Source organism: Colobus angolensis, unplaced genomic scaffold (genome assembly GCF_000951035.1).
Source record: "Colobus angolensis palliatus isolate OR3802 unplaced genomic scaffold, Cang.pa_1.0 Scaffold25, whole genome shotgun sequence".
Lineage (NCBI taxonomy): Eukaryota > Metazoa > Chordata > Mammalia > Primates > Cercopithecidae > Colobus > Colobus angolensis.
Window position 1 is genome coordinate 6131920 of NW_012115710.1, and position 21775 is coordinate 6153694.

The 21775-nt window shown below is 48.2% G+C and overlaps 2 protein-coding genes across 2 annotated transcripts in view; both read left to right on the forward strand.

Moving 5' to 3' along the window:
• Window positions 1-17216, forward strand: part of PLA2G4C (phospholipase A2, group IVC (cytosolic, calcium-independent)) — a 58842-nt gene extending 41626 nt beyond the window's left edge. The window contains exons 15-18 of the mRNA XM_011946548.1: window positions 2913-3067; window positions 9753-9924; window positions 11618-11768; window positions 16670-17216. Coding sequence (XP_011801938.1) covers window positions 2913-3067; window positions 9753-9924; window positions 11618-11768; window positions 16670-16715 — 524 coding nt within the window. The 3' untranslated portion in view covers window positions 16716-17216. The remainder of the gene's footprint in view (window positions 1-2912; window positions 3068-9752; window positions 9925-11617; window positions 11769-16669) is intronic.
• A 3853-nt stretch (window positions 17217-21069) lies between these two features.
• The window catches only part of CABP5 (calcium binding protein 5), a 17743-nt gene continuing 17037 nt past the window's right edge, over window positions 21070-21775 (forward strand). Inside the window, exon 1 of the mRNA XM_011946550.1 lies at window positions 21070-21258. Within this exon, the coding sequence (XP_011801940.1) occupies window positions 21196-21258 (63 nt within the window). The 5' untranslated portion in view covers window positions 21070-21195. The remainder of the gene's footprint in view (window positions 21259-21775) is intronic.

The following is a 21775-nucleotide window of genomic DNA, read 5'->3' on the forward strand; positions in this document are numbered from 1 at the left end:
CACACATTCTCAGGATCTCCTGAGGACTGCATCATGGGCCATTGGTCACTCACATTTGGCTCAGAATAAACCTCTTCAAATATTTTCCAGAGTTTGACTCTTTTCATCGACAAGAGGAACCATTCCCAGTGGTACTGTCCTAGTCTGCTCGGGCTATTGTGACAAAATCCCACAGACGGGGTGACTTAAACAACAGACATTTATTTTTTCACCATTCTCAAGGCTGGAAGTCCAAAATCAAGGTGTCTGCGGGTTGGGTTCCTTCTGAGGCCTCTCTCTGCAGCTTGCAGGCAGCACCTTTTGCCTGCATCCTTGCACGGTCTTTGCTCCATGTGTATCTATGTTCTAATCCCCTCTTCTTAGAAGAGCACTATCATTCTATTGGAATGTTTCAAAGTTTTGTTATGCAGATGTGTGAGAGGCATTTGAACCAGAGTGACTCCACCTTGAATGAGGGCTAGGAAAAAAGAGGCTCAGCCTTGCTGGGCTGTATCCCCAGGAAGTTAGGCATTCCTAGCCCCTAGGTGTTTACGGTTAAGGGAACAGATTAATAATGTTTACTAAACAGACTCAGGCCCAGGAATGTCCTGATATCCTGATATCTTGCGAACAGAAGCATTCCTAATTTTGCTTTAAAAATAATAAGTTCTTGCAAAATATAGTAATTATGGTTTTGTTTGGTTTTGTTTTGTTTTTGAGATGGAGTTTCGCTCTTTGTTGCCCAGGCTAGAATGCAGTGGTGCTATCTCAGCTCACTGCAACCTCTGCCTCCCGGGTTCAAGCAATTCTCCTGCCTCAGCCTCCCGAGTAGCTGGGATTACAGGCGTGTGCCACCACACCCAGCTAATTTTTGTATTTTTAGTACAGACAGGGTTTCGCCATGTTGGCCAGGCTGGTCTCAAACTCCTGACCTCAGGCGATCCACCCGCCTCGGCTTCCCAAAATGCTGAGATTACAGGCGTGAGCCACCGTGCCCAGCCAAAATATAGTAATTATGAAAATCAACCCTTTATCACAAACCCTTGTAGCAGAGCACATCTCCCCATGTTTTTTTGTTGTTGTTTTCCTATATATAACAAAAGAAGGAGGTGATGCATTCCTCCTCTGACTTTCGGGAACACCCTACTCTGTCTTTGGAGTAACTGTTCTTTCACCCCTTTGCTTTCTTAACAGGCTTGCTTTCACTTTGCACTGTGGACTCACCCTGAATTCTTTCTTGTGTGAGATCCAAGAACCCTTTCTTGGGGTCTGGATCGGGGCCCCTTTCCAGTAACAGATGGAGGCTCCAGGTAGCAAGCTGCAGAGAGAATAGATTGGAAATGGTGCTTATCAGATTTAAGCTCTGTGTTGATGTTAAATCTGGTCAGCTTACCCTAAATTCCCAAAGGTAGGAGGGCATCGTGAGGCATGTCTGACCCTCCCTTCCTGTCACGGCCAGGACTAGGTTTTCAGGTTAACTTTGGAGTACCCTGGCCAAGAGGAAGGGTTCATTCAAATGGTTGAGGTGGTGGGGGGTGCTTATCATTTTATTTTTGGTCTATGCTGTGAAAGGAAAATAAATCTTGGGACCCCAAAATCACCAAGCTAAAGGGAAAAGTCAAGCTGGGAACGGCTTAGGGCAAACCTACCTCCCATTTTATTCAAAGTCACCCCTCTGCTCACTGAGATAAATGCATATCTGATTGCCTCCAGTTGGAAAGGCTAATCAGAAACTGGAAAGAATGTTGGCCGGGCTAGATGGCTCACGCCTGTAATCCCAGCACTTTGGGAGACTGAGGTGGGCAGATCACGAGGTCAGGAGTTCAAGACCAGCCTGGCCAAGATGAGGTAAACCCTGTCTCTACTAAAAATACAAAAATCAGCCCAGCATGGTGGCGGGCGCCTGTAATCCCAACTACTCGGGAGGCTGAGGCAGAGAATCGCTTGAAGCCGGGAGGGAGAGGTTGCAGTGAGCTGAGATCGCGCCACTGCACTCCCGCCTGGGCGACAGAACGAGACTTCCATCTCAAAAAAAAAAGAATGCAATCATTTACTTCCTATCTACCTGTGACCTGGAAGCCCCCTCCTGCTTTGAGTTGTCCCACCTTTCCAGACCGAACCAGTGTTCATCTTACATATATTGATATCTCAGGTCTCCCTAAAATGTCTAAACCAAGCTGTGCCCCAACCGCCTTGGGCACATGTCAATATGACCTCCTGAGACTGCGTCACGGGCGTGCGTCCTTAACCTTGGCAAAATAAACTTTCTACACTGACCGAGACCTGTCTCAGAAATACTGGGTTAACAACATTCTGACGTATTGCTGCTGAGAAGGCAGCTTTGTTTGGAACTTCACGCCAAAAACCCCATTAATTACTTCTTTCAAGACCCTGTCTCCAAATACAGTCACATTCTAAGGTACTGGGGGTAAGGGCTTTAACATGTGTTTGTTTATTTGTTTAATTATTTATTTTGAGATGGAGTCTCGCTCTGTCACCCAGGCTGGAGTGCAGTGGCGTGATCTCAACTCCGTGCAACCTCTGCCTCATGGGTTCAAGTGATCCTCCTGCCTCAGCCTCCTGAGTAGCTGGGATTATAGGCACATGCCACCACGCCCAGCTAATCTTGGTATTTTTAGTAGAGACAGGGTTTCACAGTGTTGGCCAAGCTGATCTTGAACTCCTGACCTCAAGTGATCCGCCCGCCTCAGCCTCCCAAAGTGCTGGGATTTCAGGCGTGCGGCACCGCGCCCGGCCAGGGCTTCAACATATGAATCTGGGAAGAGACAGAAGTCAGCTCCTTGTGGGCAACCTCACGACTGCTGTCTACACTGACAATAATCATTTTCCCATCCCCCTCCCTGCCTTCCATTTACAAGTCTTGCTTTCAGTCCCTGGAAGCAGCTGATCCTCTTTCTTCCTGGGCACCGCAGGTGGCATCCGCGACAAGACAATGAGTAGCCGGAAGCACCTCCACCTGGTGGATGCTGGTTTGGCCATCAACACTCCCTTCCCACTCGTGCTGCCCCCGACACGGGAGGTTGACCTCATCCTCTCCTTCGACTTCAGTGCCGGAGATCCTTTCGAGGTAATCGAGAAGGGCCTTGGGGCCGGTCCTGGGTGGGAGGTGGGCTGCAGTGAAGCTGACTTTGAGGAGGCACTGAGGACGTGGACTGGAAAGTGGGCAGTGGGGAGGTGCTGGCTGGGAAGTCCTGAGAGCCAAATCAACTCACCCATTGCTCCCGAAGCACCGCAGTCGGCCACGTCCTACGAGCTTCTGATCCAAAGCCATCCCAGACCTTCCCAGGCCCCTCTTCCTGGCAGACGACTCTCCCCACTTCTGCGTCTTGCCTGCCCATTCATACCAGTTTGACCTGTGACAGTCTAGCTCCTCACCTGTGCACCTCCTTCCCCAGGTGTGCATGTCTCCAGCCCCGAGGGCGTGTCTTCCTGCTCATCTGGGCTTCCTGGGCAAATAGTGGCCCTCGATAAATGTTTGCTGTGTGAGAACATACGCAAGTAAATTCGTCCTTAGCATACATTGCACCTTCACCATGACCACTAGGATCCGTTATCCCTGCCTTCATATCCCGAGTCTGCCACTTACCAGCTGTGTGGCCTGATCCAATGTATGTAACTTCTGTGCGTCTCGGTTTCCTCAGCTGTAAAACTGGGCTAACGATGGCTCCCCCAGGAGTTGTTCTGTGGTTTAAATTAATACTTGTTAATACATGTGAAGTGTTTAGCACAATGTCTGCCATTTACTGTGGGGTTTATAAACATTTTCCTCCGCTTCTCTCCTTTCCTCTCCTCCCCTCTCCTCCCCTTCTCTGCCCTGCCCTGCCCTCCTTTGGAGACTGGGTCTCACCCTGTCACCCAGGCTGGAGTGCAGTGGTGTGATCATAGCTCACTGCAGCCTCAACCTCCTGGGCTCAAGCGATCCTCCCACCTCACCCTCCCAAGTAGCTGGGACCACAGGCACACACCACCACACCAGGCTAGTTTTCTAAATTGTTTTAGAGACAGGGTCTTGCTATGTTGCCCAGGCTGGTCTTGAACTTCTGGCCTCAAGCAATTCTCCTACCACCCAAGGTTAGGATTACAGGCACAAGCCACCCTACCCAGCTGTTTTCTTTAAAAATATATACACATACAATATACATGTACATAATATGTAACTATTACATGATACCTACCAATACATAGTAGCATATATAAAATAATCGTGGTAAAACATATCATCTATTATATTTATGTGTAATGTAATATATACTTATATTCACACACAGCTATCAGTTTACATTCTATAATATGAATTAGGAACGTCCATCCTCCTCCCCATGCCATGAGCCAAAACCCACTTGTCACCATCGTTCTAGACCCTGGGCCCTGGAATACCTAGGCTTTCTGGTCTTAGGATTTCTGCTGAAATGAAGATCCCAAGACAGTATGATAAAGGTGGAACTATCAAGGCCTTGGGAGTCCTTTTCTGCCAAATCTCTGCTGCATGACCCCAAGCGATAGGCTTAACCTCTGAGCCTCAGTTTTCTCATCCTGAAAATGGGAATCACATCATCTGGCTCACAGGAGATCCGCAGAGCCTCTGCACTGTGCCTGGTCCATAGCTGGTGTTCAGGATGAACAACAATGCGTATCTGGTGATGATGAGAATAGCAAGAGTAATGGTAAGAAAAACAGCAGCATTTGTTAAACTTCAATCAAAGATGACTTTGGAGACCTACGCCGTCCAGTACTATGGTTGCCGGCCACATGTGGCATTTGAGCACTTGAGATGTGCCTGGCCCAAGATGAGGTGTGCTGTGAGAATAAAGTACACCTCGGATGGTAATGACCGCGTATGGAAAATGCATGTAGAAGACCTTATTCATGATTGGTATATTGACGTACTAGGCAGGTTTCTCCAGAGGGACAGAACCAATAGGACCTATGTCTGGATGAAAGGGAGTTTCGTGATCACAAGGTAGAGCCCTACAATAGGCTGTCTGCAAGCTGAGGAAGAAACAAACCAATAGTGCCTCAGTCCGAGTCTGAAAGCCTCGAAAGTAGGGAAGCCCAGCCGGGCGCAGTGGCTCACGCCTGTAATCCCAGCACTTTGGGAGGCTGAGGCAGGTGGATCACCTGAGGTCGGGAGTTCGAGACCAGCCTGGCCAACCTGGTGAAACCCCATCTCTACTAACAATAGAAAATTTAGCTGGGCGTGGTGACGGGCACCTGTACTTGGGAGGCTGAGGCAGGAGAATCACTTGAACCCGGGAGGCGGAGGTTGCAGTGAACCAAGATTGTGCCATTGCACTCCAAGCTGGGCAACAAGAGCAAAACTCCATCTCAAAAAAAAGAAAAAAAGTAGGGAAGCCCACGGTGCAGCCTTCAGTCTGTGGCCAAAGGCCCTAGAGTCCCTGGCAAGCCTCTGGTGTAAATCTAAGAGTCCAAAGGCCAAAAAACCTGGAGTGTGATGTTCAAGGGCAGGAAACATCCAGCATGGGAGAAAGATGAAAGCCAGACGGCCCAGCAAGCCAGCTTCTCCCACCTTCTTCCACCTGCTTTGTTCTAGTCACACTGGCAGCCAACTGGAGGGTGTCCACAGACTCAAATGCTCATCTCCTCTAACAGCACCCTCACAGACACACCCGGAAACAATACCAGCTTTCTAGGCACCCTTCAATCCAATCAAGTCGACACCTAATATTCACCATCACAATTGATTACACATCGAGGCAATCATACTTTTGACATATTGCATGAGATAAAACTTTTTCCTTCAAATGTGCTTAATGTAATTGGGTGGTTACAAATTAATAAACAGAAATTTAAGCAAGATATATCTGTAACAATTAGAACCTGATCATCTAAGTTTTTTTTTCATTTTTCTCAAATTCATCTTTAATTATTTCCATGATGGGGCTTGTAAGAAAACTAACCAACATGTAGATGCTATAGTTGAATGTCAAATCTTTTTTTTTGGTTTTGAGATGCGATCTTGGCTCACTGCAACCTCCACCTCCTGGGTTCAAGTGATTCTCTTGCCTCAGCCTCCCGAGTAGCTGGGATTACAGGCGTGCGCCACCATACATGGCTAATTTTTGTTTTTTTGGTAGAGACAAGGTTTCACCATGTGGCCAGGATGGTCTTGAACTCCTGACCTCAGGTGATCCGCCCACCTCAGCCTCCCAACGTGCTGGGATTACAGGCGTGAGCCACGATACCCAGCCGAATGTCAAATCTTTAAAAGGTACTTATGAGAGTAAATTCCTCTGTAATACAGTTATGAAGCACCTTCATGATATTTCTGTTTTATGTGTAGAAAAGTGGCTGGGTGTGGTGGCTCACTCCCGTAATCTCAGTGCTTTGGTAGGCCAAGGTGGGAGGATCACTTGAGATCAGCAATTTGAGACCAGCCTGGGCAACATAGCACGACCCCACCTCTACACAAATTTTTTTTTTTCTTTTGAGACAGAGTTTTGCTCTGGTTGCCCAAGCTGGAGTGCAATGGAGAGATCTGGGCTCACTGCAACCTCCGCCTCCTGGGTTCAAGTGATTCTCCTGCCTCAGCCTCGTGAGTTACTGGGATTACAGGCATGTGCCACCATGCCTGGCTAATTTTTGTATTTTTAGTAGAGATGGGGTTTCTCCATGTTGGTCAGGCTGGTCTTGAACTCTTGACCTCAGGTGATCCGCCCGCCTCAGCCTCCCAAAGTGCTGGGATTACAGTCGTGAGCCACCACATCTGGCCAAAAAATTTTTTTTTTAGTTAGATGGGCATTGTGGCTCATGCCTGTAGTCCCAGCTACTTAGGAGGTTGAGATGGGATCCCCTGGGCCTAGGAGCTTGAGACTGTAGTAAGCCATGATTGCACCACTGCACTCCAGCCTGGGTGACACAGCAAGATCCTGTCTCTAAAGATAAGTATATGTAGGAAAGTGTTAGAGTCAAATATTCAACTCAATATAAAATAAGAAGAGGCCAGGTGCAGTGGCTCACACCTGTAATCCCAGCACTTTGGGAGGCAGAAGCGAGTGGATCACCTGAGGTCAGGAGTTCGAGACCAGCCTGGCCAACATGGCGAAACCCTAAATACAACTAAACTAAAAATACAAAAATTAGGCAGGCATGGTGGCACGTGCCTGTAATCCCAGCTACTAGGGGGTCTGAGGCAGGAGGATCACTTGAACCTGGGAGACAGAGGTTGCAGTGAACCGAGATTGTGCCACTGTACTCCAGCCTGGGCAACAGAGTGAGACTCTGTCAAAAAAAAAAAAAGAAGAAGAAGAGGAAGAGGAAGAAGAAGAAGAAGGAAGAAGGAAGGAGAGGGAGAGGGAGAAGGAAACACTTGTTGAGACTGCATCTCCTTTTGCTAATAAGTGGTTTCTAGTTGTAACACCAGTCCTCTGAACAAAGAAGTCACTTTTGAATACATAAGGAAAAATAACCACATGCTAAAAGGATAAGACATTCCTCTGACATCTTTACTGGGCCATCTCTTCCTCTAACACTTCAGAAGCTCAGAAATTTAAAGTATTCTTTTGTTAGCTGCAAGAACAAGATAAAGGAGAAATGCCCTTTTTCTTGAGAGCGCAACTATGAAGTCATGTGGTTATGCAAAGTCTGCATTTGTGTGCAACACACACACTGATCTTTTTTTAACTTTTAAGTTCAGGGGTTCAAGTACAGGTTTGTTCCAAAGGTAAACTTGTGTCCTGGGGATTTGTTGTACCGATTATTTCATCATCCAGGTATTAAGCCTAGTACCCATTAGTTATATCTCCTGATCCTCTCCCTCCTCGCACCCTCCAGCCAGCGCTGGGCCCCAGTGTTTGTTGTTCCCCTCTGTCCATGTGTTCTCATCATTCAGCTCCCACTTAGAAGTGAGAACGTGCAGTATTTGGTTTTCTGTTCCTGGAAAAACAGTTATACATTTATCTTTTTTTTTTTTTTTTTTTTTTTTTTTTTGAGACAGAGGCTTGTTCTTATCACCCAGGCTGGAGTGCAATGGCGCTATCTGGGCTCACTGCAATCTCTGCCTCCCATGTTCAAGTGATTCTCCTGTCTCAGCCTCCTGAGTAGCTGGGACTACAGGTGCCTGCCACCATGCTTGGCTAATTTTTTGCAATTTTAGCGGGGATGGGGTTTCACTGTGTTAGCCAGGATGGTCTCGATCTCTTGACCTCGTGATCTGCCCACCTCAGCCTCCCAAGTGCTGGGATTACAAGCATGAGCCATGAGCCACCATGCCCGGCCTATCTTTTTGGGTTTTTTTTGTTTTGTTTTTGAGACAGAGTCTCACTCTTGTCGCCCAGGCTGGAGTGCAATAGCGCTATCTGGGCTCACTGCAACCTCTGCCTCCCGGGTTCAAGCGATTGTCTGTCTCAGCCTCCCCAGTAGCTGGGATTACAGGAGCCTGCTACCATGCCTGGCTAATTTTTGTATTTTTAATAGAGACGGAGTTTCACCGTGTTGGCCAGGTTGGTCTCAAACTCCTGACCTCAGGTGATCTGCCCGCCTCGGCCTCCCAAAGAGCTGGGATTGCAGATGTGAGCCATCACACCTGGCCCGCATTTATCTTTATTCTCCTTGCTTAGTTTTGTCAGTTAGCTTTGCAGAAGTTAACGGATGCCTTTCTAAGACACAGAGACTGAGATGTGTTTTATGTAACATCAGTAACCTCAGTGCTACAGTAATGAGACATGCAGTGTCCTTTTGCTCTGCTTCAAGACAGCAGGGAAGGAGGTCATAGGAAAAAGAATAAATGAAATTTGTTACAACTGAGAAACTACTTCTCATTAAGTTTCCCCACGCTGTCACCTTTATTTAAAATTTATTTTTAAAATTAACTTATCCTACTTCTTTTTGCTTTCTTCAAGTACAGCAAGTAGACAACAGAAACGTACTTTATGGCCAGGCGTGGTGGCTCACTCCTGTAATCCCAGCACTTTGGGAAGCCGAGGCGGGTGGATCACCTGAGGATCACCAGCCTGACCAACACGGAGAAACCTGGTCTTTACCAAAAATACAAAATTAACCGGGCATGTGGCACATGTCTGTCAACCCAGCTACTCGGGAGGCTGAGGCAGGAGAATCGCTTGAACCCAGGAGGCAGAGGTTGCGGTGAGCCGAGATCGTGCCATTGCACTCCAGCCTGGGCAACAAGAGTGAAACTTCATCTCAAAAATAAGAAAACAAAAGAAAAGTACCTTCACGGTGACATTATATTTCTGTTACACAGTGATGATGGAGAATATCTCATTTATCTTCCAAATACCCCCATGAGGTGGATATTACAGAGCTCCTCCAGAGGTGGTGAGAGGCACCCATACCACACATCTCTTTGGGCCCCTGGGCTCAAATGGTCTTCCCATCTCAGCTTCCTGAGTAGCTAGGGCTACACGTGCATGCCCCTATGACTAGCTCATTGAAAAAAAAAAAAAATTATTGTAGAGATGAGGTCTCCAACATCTTTCTGTGGCAGAGCTGGGATTCAAAGCCTCTTCTAGGCACCATTTTCCTTGTCCTCTGAGTCCCACAGCCCCCAGCCCGAAAGGTTACTCTCTAACCTCGCAAATATTGTCTCCAGGTGGGCTCGGCATGCGGGTGATGACAGAGGCTCACTCTTTCCCTTACAGAAGATGTTGTCCCTGTCCAAGTTGACCCCTGCTCTGTTGTGTGTCTGGACTGTTAGCTGAGGTCCCATCAGGTCTCTAGGCCTCAGGGGTCTTCTGGAGAGGTCTTGCAACAGTTTCTTATTGCCTCCTTCTCAGACCATCCGGGCTACCACTGACTATTGCCGCCGCCACAAGATCCCCTTTCCCCACGTAGAAGAGGCTAAGCTGGATTTGTGGTCCAAGGCCCCCGCCAGCTGCTACATCCTGAAAGGAGAAACTGGACCAGTGGTGATGCATTTTCCCCTGTTCAACACAGATGCCTGTGGAGGTAGGTGCAGGGGAGAAGCAGGTTGAGAAGCCACCTATGTTAGTCTATTCTCACACTGCTAATAAAGACATACCTGAGACTGGGTAATTTACAAAGGAAGGTTTCATTGACTCACAGTTCAGCATGGCTGGAGAGGCCTCAGGAAACTTACAACCATAGTGGAAAGCGAAGGGGAAGCAAGGCACCTTCTTCACAAGGCGGCAGGAAGGAGAAGTGAGTGCCGACAGGGGAATTGCCAGATGCTTATAAAACCATCAAATCAGTCGGGTGCGGTGGCTCATGCCTGTAATCCCAGCACTTTGAGAGGCTGAGGCAGGTAGATCACAAGCTCAGGAGATCGAGACCATCTTGGCTAACACAGTGAAACTCCGTCTCTACTAAAAATACAAAAAAAAAAAAAATTGCTGGACATGGTGGCACATGCCTGTAATCCCAGCTACTCAGGAGACTGAGGCAGGAGAATCGCTTGAACCTGGGAGGCAGAGGTTGCAGTGAGCCGGGATCGCGCTACTGCACTCCAGCCTGGCAACAGAGCGAGACTCCTTCTCAAACAAATAAATAAATACATACCATCAAGTCTCGTGAGAACTCGCTCACTGTCACGAGAACAGCATGAAGGTAACCACTTCCATGCTTCAATTACCTCCCACGACACTTGGGGATTATGGGAACTACAATTCAAGATGAGATTTGGGTGGGGACACAGCCAGACCACGTCAACACCAGACCAGGCTGAATGGAGCTGTGCTGTGCCCTGGGGACATCTCGTTATGCTCCAGCATCTGACAGTCCAGTGAGTCATCCTGTCCACCCTTGGGCCTGGAGGATGCCAGGCTGCCTCTCTCGGTCTTGCATGCCTCTGCATGTTGCTGCCTCTCTGCAGCATTCTTGTCCTACCTGAATATCCAGCGCCTTCCCCCTGGACATCCCACATTCCTCATCCAGTCTCAGGTGAGCAGCTGCCTGGAAGGCCTAGAATCCAGGATAGGTGGTACTCCAGGGCCTGATTGTACCACTTCCCACCGTGGACTCCTTTTAGCTTGTCAATCGTGTCTCCTGCGATGAGACTCCCATTAGGGATAAATTGTGTCTGTTTTCTTCCTTCATTTAACAAACACTTGTTGGTTACCTATGCTGCATCAACCATAGTTCCAGGAGAGGCAGGCTGGAGTAGTAAAGAAGGCAGGAAGCGGGGGGCTGGGCGCGGTGGCTCACACCTGTAATCCCAGCACTTTGGGAGGCCAAGCGGGGGCAGATCACCTGAGGTCAAGAGTGCAAGGCCAGCTTGGCCAACACGGTGAAACCCCATCTCTACTAAAAAATACAAAAAATTCACCAGGCATGGTGATGCATGCCCATAATCCTAGCTACTTGGGAGGCTGAGGCAAGAGAATTACTTGAACCTAGGAGATGGAGGTTACAGTGACCCAAGATAGTGCCATTGCATTCCAGCCTGGGAGACAAGAGTGAGACTCTGTCTCAAAAGACTAGAAGAGGCATCGATCATAAAGATATAGATAAATCCATAACCTCATGTGTCAGTAAAACTTTATTTATAAAGCCAAAGTTGTGGGCCAACTGGATTTGGTCTACAACTGTAGTTTGACAAGCCCTGATGTAAACAGACAAAATCTGCGGAATTAATTGTCCAAACTCACGATGCATTTTCTTTATTGGTTTGGTTATGCTTCAGATGATATTGAGGCGTGGAGTGACACATACGACACATTCAAGCTCGCTGACACCTACACTCTAGATGTGGTGATGTCACTCTTGGAATTAGCCAAGATGAACGTCAGCGAAAACAAGAAGAATATCCTTGGAGAGATGAGGAATGCAGCCATGTAAGTGGGAGACCATAATCACTCTGATGCCTAGACTCATTCTCTAAGTATCTGTTGGAGAACCTTCTCTGCAACAGGCAGGAGGGCTGAAGGGGTGAAAAAAGATAGGTAGTTTCTCCCCCACTTGAGCTTGTGTCTCAGTAGCGGACTGACCACGAACAGGGTCAGGGGTGAATGGTTTTCTGAGGAGTGAAGCAGGCTGTGTTTGTTTGCTAGGGTTGCTGTAACAAAATACCATTGGCTGGGTGGCTTCCCGGAAATCGATGGTCTCATGGTGCTGGAGGCTGGAAGTGTGAATTCACAGTATCAGCAGTGCTGGTTCCTTCTGGGATCTGTGAGGGAGAATTTGTTCCATGCTTGTCTCTGTGTATATTAGTCCATTTTCACAATGCTATAAAGAACTACCTGAGACTGGGTAATTGATGAAGAAAAGAGGTTTGATTGGCTCACAGTTCCAAAGGCTTAACAGGAAGCATGACTGGGAGGCCTCAGGAAACTTACAATGGTGGTGGAAGGTGAAGAGGAAGCAAGCACAATTTTACGATGGCAGAGCAGGAGAGAGACCGAGCAAAGCAGGAAGTGCTACACACTTTTAAACAACCAGATCTCACGAGAACTCCCTCACTATCACCAGAACAGCAAGGGGGAAGTACGCTCCCATCAATCACCTCTCACCAGGCCCCTCCCGCAACAAGAGGGGATTACAATTTGAGATGAGATTTGGTTGAGGACACAGAGCCAAGCCATATCTCTGTGAAAGGAAAATGAAATCACATGACCCCAATTCACTGTGCCAGAAGGAAACACTTAAGCTGTGGCTGGGCACTGTGGCTCATGTCTATAATCCCAGCACTTTGGGGAGCCAAGGCAGGAGGATCGCTTGAGCCCAGGAGTTCAAGATCAGCCTGGGGCACCATAGTGAGACCGCATCTCTACAAATGATTTTAAAAATTAGCTAGGTGTGGTAGCACAGGCCTATAGTCTCAGCTACTCAGGAGGCTGAGGTGGGAGGATTGCCAGAGCCCAGGAGTTTGAGGCTGCAGTGAACTATGATCGTACCACCCCACTCCAGGCTGAGCAACAGAGCAAGACCTTGCCTGCAAAATAAAAAATAAAAAAATTAAAAATTAAGCCGAAAGCTTAATTAAGCTGAGTCATGCAAGAAACTGGCTTTCCTTTTGTTCCTAGGCCACAGATGAAAGGCCACAGATATCTCCACAGATAGCTTCCTCTATCGATACGGGTTGGCTCTGCGTCCCCACTCAAATCTCGTCTCGAATTGTAATCCCCACGTGTCAAGAGACGGACCTGGTGGGAGGTGATTGGATCTTGGGGGTGGCTTCCCTTATGCTGTTCTCACGAGAGTGAGGGGGTTCTCTTGAGATCTGATGGTTTTTAAGTGGCAGTTTCCCCTGCTGTCTCTCTCTGTCTCTTTCATTCTCTCTCGTCTCTCCTGCCACCCTGTGAAGAAGATGCCCTGCTTCCACCATGACTGTATTAGGTTGGTGCAAAAGTAATTGCAGTTTTGCAACTAGAAGTAATGGCAAAAACCGCAATTACTTTTACACTGACCTAGTAAGTTTCCTGAGGCCTCCCCAGCCATGTGGAACTGTGAGTCAGTTAAACTTCTTTTGTTTATACATTACCCAGTCTCAGGTAGTGTCTTGATCGCAGTGTGAGAATGGACTCATACAGTTCTAGAAGTCAGAAATCTGAAACGAGTGTTACGGAGCAAAACCCAAAGTGTTAGCAGGGCCGACTCCTGTGGAGGCTCCGGGGGAGAAACTGTTCCTTGCCTTTTTCAGTTTCTAAGAGGCCACCCACATTCCTTGGCTCGTGGCCCCTCCTTCAGCCTCTTGCTTCTGTCATCTCATCCCCTCCTTGCTCTGACCTCCTGCCTTGCTGTTATAAGGAAAGACCCATGTGATTCCACTGGACCCACCCAGACACCCAGGATCCTCTCCTCATCTCAGGATCCTTAGTTTAACTTCATCAGCAGAGTCCCTTTTGCCATGGAAAGTCACATACTGGCCAGGAGCAGTGGCTCACACCTGTAATCCCAGCACTTTGGGAGGCCGAGGCAGGCAGATCGCTTGAGCTCACGAGTTCAGACCAGCCTGGGCAACATGGCAAGACACCATCTCTACTAAAAGTACAAAAAAATAGCAAGGCATGGTGGTGTATGCCTATGGTCCCAGCTCCTTAGGAGGCTGAGGTGGGAGGATTGCTTAACCTTTGGTAGTGGAGGTTGCAGTGAGACCAGATCACACCACTGCACTCCAGCCTAGGTGACAGAGTGAGACCTTTTCTCAAAAAAAAGTCACGCCGGGCACAGTGGCTCAAGCCTATAATCCCAGCACTTTGGGAGGCCGAGACGGGTGGATCACGAGGTCAGGAGATCGAGACCATCCTGGCTAACACGGTGAAACCCCGTCTCTACTAAAAATACAGAAAAAACTAGCCGGGCGAGGTGGCGGGCGCCTGTAGTCCCTGCTACTCAGGAGGCTGAGGCAGGAGAATGGCATAAACCCGGGAGGCGGAGCTTGCAGTGAGCTGAGATCTGGCCACTGCACTCCAGCCCAGGCGACAGAGCAAGACTCCGTCTCAAAAAAAAAAAAAAAAAAAAACAGTCACATATTCATGGGCTCCAAGGATTAGGATAGGGACATCATTGGGAGCCATTATTCAGCCTGCCACAAAGACACAGGCAGGACCCAGATGACAGAAACCAGGGGAAGAGTTAGAATTTTATTTTGCATGTAGTGGGAAGCTGTTGTTAAGTTTTGAGCAGGGGAGTAGCTTTATCTGAGTCACCTTTTCAAAGGCCCACCTGGCTCCAGTGTAGTTGGTCCCTAGACAAGATAATTAGCACCCTGAGGACCACGTTGAGTCAGTGACCCCAGGGTTGCAAGGTAGAGGGAAGAGAAAGCCATTCTGGGCCTCTGGACCAGTTTGTGTTCCCCAGAGAGTTTCCCCAAAAGCCCTGCCTGGCATGGGACAGGACGATTATTTGCTGCTCATCTGTCTTCTAATGAGGGGTTGTATATTAGTTTGCTGGGGCTGCCATTAAAATGTACCACAGAGGCAGGGTGTGGTGGCTCATGCCTGTAACCCCAGCACTTTGGGAGGCAGAGGTGGGCGGATCACGAGGTCAGGAGTTCGAGACCAACCTGGCCAACATGGTGAAGAAGCCCTGCTCTACTAAAAATACAAAACTTAGCTGGGCGTGGTAGTACGCACCTGTAGTCCCAGGTGCTTGGGAGGCTGAGGCAGGAGAATCGCTTGAACCCAGAAGGTAGAGGTTGCAGTGAGCCCAGATCGTGCCACTGCACTCCAGCCTGCTGACAGACGGAGACTCCGTCTCAAAAAAGCACCACAGATCAGGTGACTTAAATAACAGACACTTATTGTTTCGCAGTTCTGGAGGCTGGAAGTCCAAGATCAAGGTGTGAGCTGGGGTGGTTTCTCCTGAGGCCTCTGTCCTTGGCTTGCAGATGGTGCCTCCCTGGGTCTACACGTGATCTTCCTCTGTGCCTGTCCATTCCCCACCTTCTCACCTGTAGAACTCAGGGCTTATTTATGCTTATTTGTTGACTCTCTCTCCTCATAATAAGGTATGCAGCAGTGTGGGGTCAGGAACCACACCACTTTGCCCACCACAGTGTCCATTCTTTCATTCGTTGATTCTACAGACATTTCCTGGATGCCTACTAGATCCAGTCTGCCCAGGTCCTGCAGCCATGGCTGCATACAGGTCAAGTGAGGCTCTTGCTCTTGTAGAATGGTACCTCCTCCCGGGGGGGCAACATGACATAAACAGGTAAACAAAGGAGTCAACAGGATGGCCATGGAGAGTAAGTGCCATGGAGACGACCGAACGTGTGGTGTGCTGAGGAGTGAAGTGAAGGCTTTTTAGGAAAGGGGCTGGGGGTCTGGGAAGGCATCCCGAGAGAGAGACCTTTCACCTGGGACTGAATACCGAGAGGGGTTGGCCATGAGGAAGTCTTGGGGAACAGAATTCTGTGCAAAGGAAAAGTAAATGCAAAGTATCTGGAGTGGGAAAGACCTTGATCTATGTCTTACCTATGTCTATAACATTTTGTACTGATAGAAAGGCATATCTGAGGCTGGGTAATTTATAAAGGAAAGAGGTTTATTTGGCTCATCGTTCTGCAGGCTGTGCAAGAAGCATGGTGCCTGTATCTACTTCTGGTGAAGGCTTCAGGGAGTATCCAATCCTGGTGGAAGGGGAAGGGGAGCTGGCATGTTACATGGTGAGAGAGAGAAGGGAGGAAAGTACCAGTTTCCTTTTAACAACCAGATCTCAAGTGAACTAATAGAGCAAGAACTCACTCATTACCGCAGGGAAGGCACCAACCCATTCAAGAAGGATCCACTCCCATGATCCAAACATCTCCCTCTGGGCCCCACGTCCAACACTGGGGATCAATTTCAACGTGAGATTTGAAGGGGATGAATTTCCAAACTATATCAGTCTATTCAAGGAAAAGGAGGAAAACTGCTATTGCTGGATCAGGGTAGGGGAAGCGCGGAATGAAATGTGATTGGAGAGATGGACAGAGCTCAGATCTTGTGAATTCTGGCAGGTATCATGACATTCGATGTAGGCCAAAGAGTTAGCTCCTAGCCCAGCATCTGATACATGCTTAATAAGCATAGTGTTGGATAAATAAACATTTACACGGTAAACATAGATCACAAGAGCTCCACAGGAGGAGGTGGTGGAGCTCCAGGTCTTCTCAATTAATGAAAGAATGGATGAATGTCTTTCTCCTAAGTCATGTCTGACCTGTAGAGGCTTCCACATCTTCTAATCTTATGCAATGTGCAACACTTCCTGCAAAGCACAGTGGTAACTTCTAACTTTCCTTTCTCCCCAGGCTCTATTACCCGAAGCGTTATGCCCAAAGTTGCTCCTTGGTGTAGATGAGCCTCAGCTTCCAGGGCAGTGTGGGCCTGTTGGTCTACCAGGACCCTGATGTCCACGTGGCCTTCCTGTTCTTCACTCCCTTCAGCCACACACTTCGTGGCCTTGAGTTCACCTTGGCTATCCTAACAGGGCCAATCACCAGTGACCAGCTGGACTGTGATTTTGATAGCATCATTCAGAAGAAGGGGTCTAAGGAGCTGCAGGTGGTGAAATTTGTCCTGCAGGTCCCTTGGGAGATCCTGGAGCTGGAGCATGAGTCTCTGACAATCAGAAAGAAGTATCATGTCCAATGTCCAGATAGCCAAAATGAATGTGGTAGATCAGACCAATGCCTTTAACTGCTCCTTTATTACTGCACTTCCAGCCAGTAGCTCTGTAGAAGTTAGCTCTGTAGAAGTAAGAGCTGGGGATTAAATCATGGGCTGTCTCTCCAAAGCCAAAGGGAGCTCTGAGAATACAACAGGTGCTCAATAAATGCTTGCTGATTAACTGATGGATTAGCTGTGCGTGTTTGTCTTGGTCTGCCACCACCCCTGCTGCGGCCCTTTTCACCCTCTGTGTACCCTTTACTTCTTCCTTTCTTCCCTTCCCCCTTTCCTCTCCATCTTCTTCCATCTACATCTCAGCAATTCAGCATGGTGGCTCCACAGCTGGGCTTGAATCTTACTTCTGTTATCTACTCACCATGAGAACATGGACAAGATCCTTCGCCTCCGTGCCCCAGTTCCATCATCTGTAGAATAGACCATCATGGAGACCTGTATCCTTGAAAGGCTTAACTGAGTTAATGAGTCTCAAGACCTTAGAATAATGTCTGGCACTGACGGAGTTCCAGAGCAATTATTATTCATACAGGCTTTCCAGAATTAAAGCAGGACTGTTAAGGGATGAACTGTGTGTCCTACCCCCACCAAAAGATGTGGCCATTGTTACCCCCAGTGCCTGTGAATGTGGCCTGCATGGAAATAAGGTCTTTTACCAATGTGATCGAGTGAAGATGAGGTCATTTGTGTGGACGCTAATCCACAATGACTAGTATCCTTATGAAAAGGGAGGATTTCACCCGGCATGGTGGCTCACGCCTATAATTCCAGCACTTTGGGAGGCCGAGGCAGGCAGATCACGAAGCAAAGAGATCGAGACCATCCTGGCCAACATGGTGAAACCCCATCTCTACTAAAAATATAAAAATTAGCTGGGCTTGGTGGCACACACCTATAGTCCCAGCTACTCGGGAGGCTGAGGCAGGAGAACGGCTTGAACCCAGGAGGCGGAGGTTGCAGTGAGCTGAGATCACACCACTGCACAGGTTCTCATAACTCTTTGAGCCTGGCAACACAGTGAGACTGTGTCTCAAAAAAAAAAAAAGGGAAAGAAAAGGGGGGATTTAGGAGAGGGGGAGCATTATGACAAATACCTAATGCATGCAGGGCTTAAAACCTAGATGACGGGTTGATGGGTGCAGCAAACCAGCATGGCACATGTATACTTACGTAACAAACCTGCACGTTCAGCACATGTATCCCAGACTTAAACATTTTTTTAAAAGGGGGGGAATTTAAAAACAGAGACAGGCACGTATACAGAGGGGAGGCCATGTAAACATGGAGGCAGGGATTGGGGTGAGGCATTTACAGGCCAAGGGGCTGTCAAACTATTACCAGCAAACCACCAGTCATCCCAAAGAAGACCTTGATAGCAGAAGGATCTAGTTCAGAATTCTGTGTTGCATTCGGTCGTGGCCTTTTTTTTTTTTTTTTTTTTTTTTTTGAGACAAGAGTTTCACTGTAGTTGCCCAGGCTGGAATGCAATGGTACGATCTTGGCTCACTGCAACCTCCACCTCCTGGGTTCAAGCAATTCTCCTGTCTCAGCCTCCCAAGTAGCAGGGATTACAGGCATGTGCCACCATGCCCGGCTAAGTTTTTTGTATTTTTAGTAGAGACGGGGATTCTCCACGTTGGTTAGGCTGGCCTCGAACTCCTGACCTCAAGTGATTCGCCCACCTCGGCGTCCAAAATTGCTGGGATTACAGGTGTGAGCCACCGCACCCGGCCTCGGCCATGTCTTCTTAGTCTCCTCCAATCTCAAATAGTTCCTCAATCTTTCCTTGATTTTCATGACCTTGACATTTTTGAAGCTTACAGGCCAGTTATTTTGTAAACCATCCCTCCATTTGGGTTCGTCTGACGTCCGATTATGATGAGATTCAGGAATCTTACAGAAGCGATGCTTTGTTCTCGTGACATCCTGCCAGATGGTGCAAAATTCCAAATTACCACATTGCTGATGATGTCCGCTTTGACTAAGATGGTGTTTGCCATGTTTGTCCACTATAAAGTAACTCCTTTCAAACTGGTATTTCGTAGGGAGGTAAATGGGAGGTAAACTTCCCATTTACCTTTTTATTTATCTGAGTGTGGACTCCTGGTTTCCTCTGGTCCTGTATAATTTGTTACTATCATTATTTATTTTGACTCTCAAACTGCCCAGTATGGCCAATGAAGCTTCTTCAAGCAGACTCCTGTGTTCTTTCTACATGTTCTCATAACTCTTTGAGCAATTTCTTGCTTTAAGCATAGGATTTTTGTAGGCTCATCTTGTTCTTTCTTTGCCCTAGACATGGAATCAGCCAAATTTCCTAAGCACTCTGGTTTCATTTGGTGGAGAATAGTAAATAGAAGTCAAGATTTGGATGCTAGTGGTGCTCATTTGTGTGGGCCATCGCTGTTTCTATGTTCTCTTAGTGGAGAGAGCTAGAGAATATGTGTACAAATGTTCCTATACACACTGAAACTATGTGTTTATTTTTATCTCTATATACAATTGGGATCCATGAGGACATACCAGCACCTCCAGTTACAGTCCAACACCGCAGGGCTCATTCGACTTTCCTCCTTTCTGTCTTAGTAATTCCCTTTTCCACCAGTGGGAGACCTGGCCCCCATTCCCCTTACTCACCGTGTGTAGCCTATTTCCCTTCTCCTTTGCCATTTCACCCCTGTGGGGATGTGTTTCCCAGCCCAGTCTGGCTTCAACACCGTACCCCATGCTATTCCCATGAATGGACATCCTTCTGTCTCTGCTTGGGTTATGACAACCCATGCCAGATGCCCTCTGTGTGGCCTCCTCCCTAATCGCCTTACAGTGCAAACCCCTGCCCCAGACAATGCCTGCATATTAAACGCCCCCACCCTGCTCAGTTCATGTTCCAACGTTGCACACCAAGCTGGCCATCTGTGGATTTATCCCCACTTTCTCAAGCCCCAACACCCTGGGTCATGCTGCCCCTCTATGTGGACTCCTCCTCACCCCACTACCCCATTGGAATGCTGGCTTCCCGTACCAGATGGCCCCCAGCCCCCTCCTCCCCTAACCCTACCTAGTGTGGAGCCTCAAAACCCCTTTGGGCTTTGACACCACCATAACTTCTCACCCTTCCTGACACCCCCACCTTGCTTTTCCCCTCTAAATCATTCAGGAAAGACAGAAGGAAAGAGATGAACAGAGAAAGAGAAAATGTCATGCTCTTAGTCACTGTGCACGCCCACTTCCTGAAGTCCACGCTTGCATCCAGCTCACTCGCACACATTCCCAACTCACCCAGGAAAGCTCCCTGAGGCCAGGCGCCCTGTGCTCTCCATCTCACTGCCTAGAAGCCAGTCTTGGATTGACACTTCACATGCTTGTTGGAACATTGAATAAATGATGCCCTCTGCTCTAATCCCCTCCCCCATTCTCTCTCTCTTTCTTTCTTTCTCTCTTTCTTTTTCTTTCTTTCTTTCTTTCTTTCTTTCTTTCTTTCTTTCTTTCTTTCTTTCTTTCTTTCTTTCTTTCCTTCTCTCCTCCTTTCTCTCCTTCTCTCTTTCTTTTTTTTATTTTGAGGCAGGGTCTCACCATGTCAACCAGGCTGGAGTGCAATGGTGCAATCATAGCTCACTGCAGCCTCAAACTCCTGGGATCAAGCGATCCTCCCATCTCTGCCTTTGGAGCAGCTGGGATTACAGGTGTGAACCACCATGCATGGCTATTTTTTTTATTTTTTGAAAGACAGTGTCTCTGTGTGTTGCTCAGGTTGGTCTCAAACTCCCGGGCTCAAGTAATCCTCCCACCTCAGCCTCTCAAAGCACTGGGACTACAGACATGAGCACCACATCCAACCTCTAAGTCCCGTTTTTAAAATGCACCTTCCAATTCCACTCTGGGGATAAAGGAGTCACAGAGCCTGACTCTGGCTCTCCCCACCCATATCATTCAAGCCAGATGGGGAGGCAGGGACAGCTCTGATCCCTCCACAACCGGGTAGAGATTTCCAGCCCAGCTGTCACAGTCTACAGGGACAGAGGGAGAAGCCAAGAGAGGCAGGAAGAGGTGGCAAAGGAGTGCTACAGAAGATAAGGAGGCTGAGCTCCGACAGGGAGCAGGGAGGAGGGGCCATCTTGAGACTGGTGCCCTGCAAGCTCCACCCCACCCCTCCATGCAGTTCCCCATGGGCCCCGCCTGCATCTTCTTGAGGAAAGGCATTGCTGAGAAACAGCGGGTGAGGTGGGGAGTGAGAGGGAAGGGTGGTGGGCTGGGCAAGGGGAACAGGAGTGTGGGACAAAGAAGAGGACATGATGGTGCCATAGAACCAGGGGAACAGGCGAATAGGGCAGGAGCTGAGAGGTACAAGAATTCCAAGGACCCTGGTGGGGTCATGCAAGCCAGTAAGATAAATGGGTGGGGGTAAAATCAGAAGTCAGGAGCAAAAAGAAGGAGAGAAAAGGAAGAAAAATGAAAAGGGAAGTGGGATGTCATTGTTGAGATTACCGTTATCCTTTTCTATGGATGCTCATTGTGATAACAGTGGTGGTGGTGATGATGGTGGTGGTGGTGATGATGGCGGTGGTAGTGATAATGATGGCATTGATGATGGTGCTGATTATAGTGGTGATGGTGGTGATGATGATGCTGGCAGTGGTGATGGTGGTGGTGATGATGGTGATGGTGGTGATGGTGATGGTGGTGGTGATGATGGTGGTGATGGTGGTGATGATGGTGGTGATGGTGGTGATGGT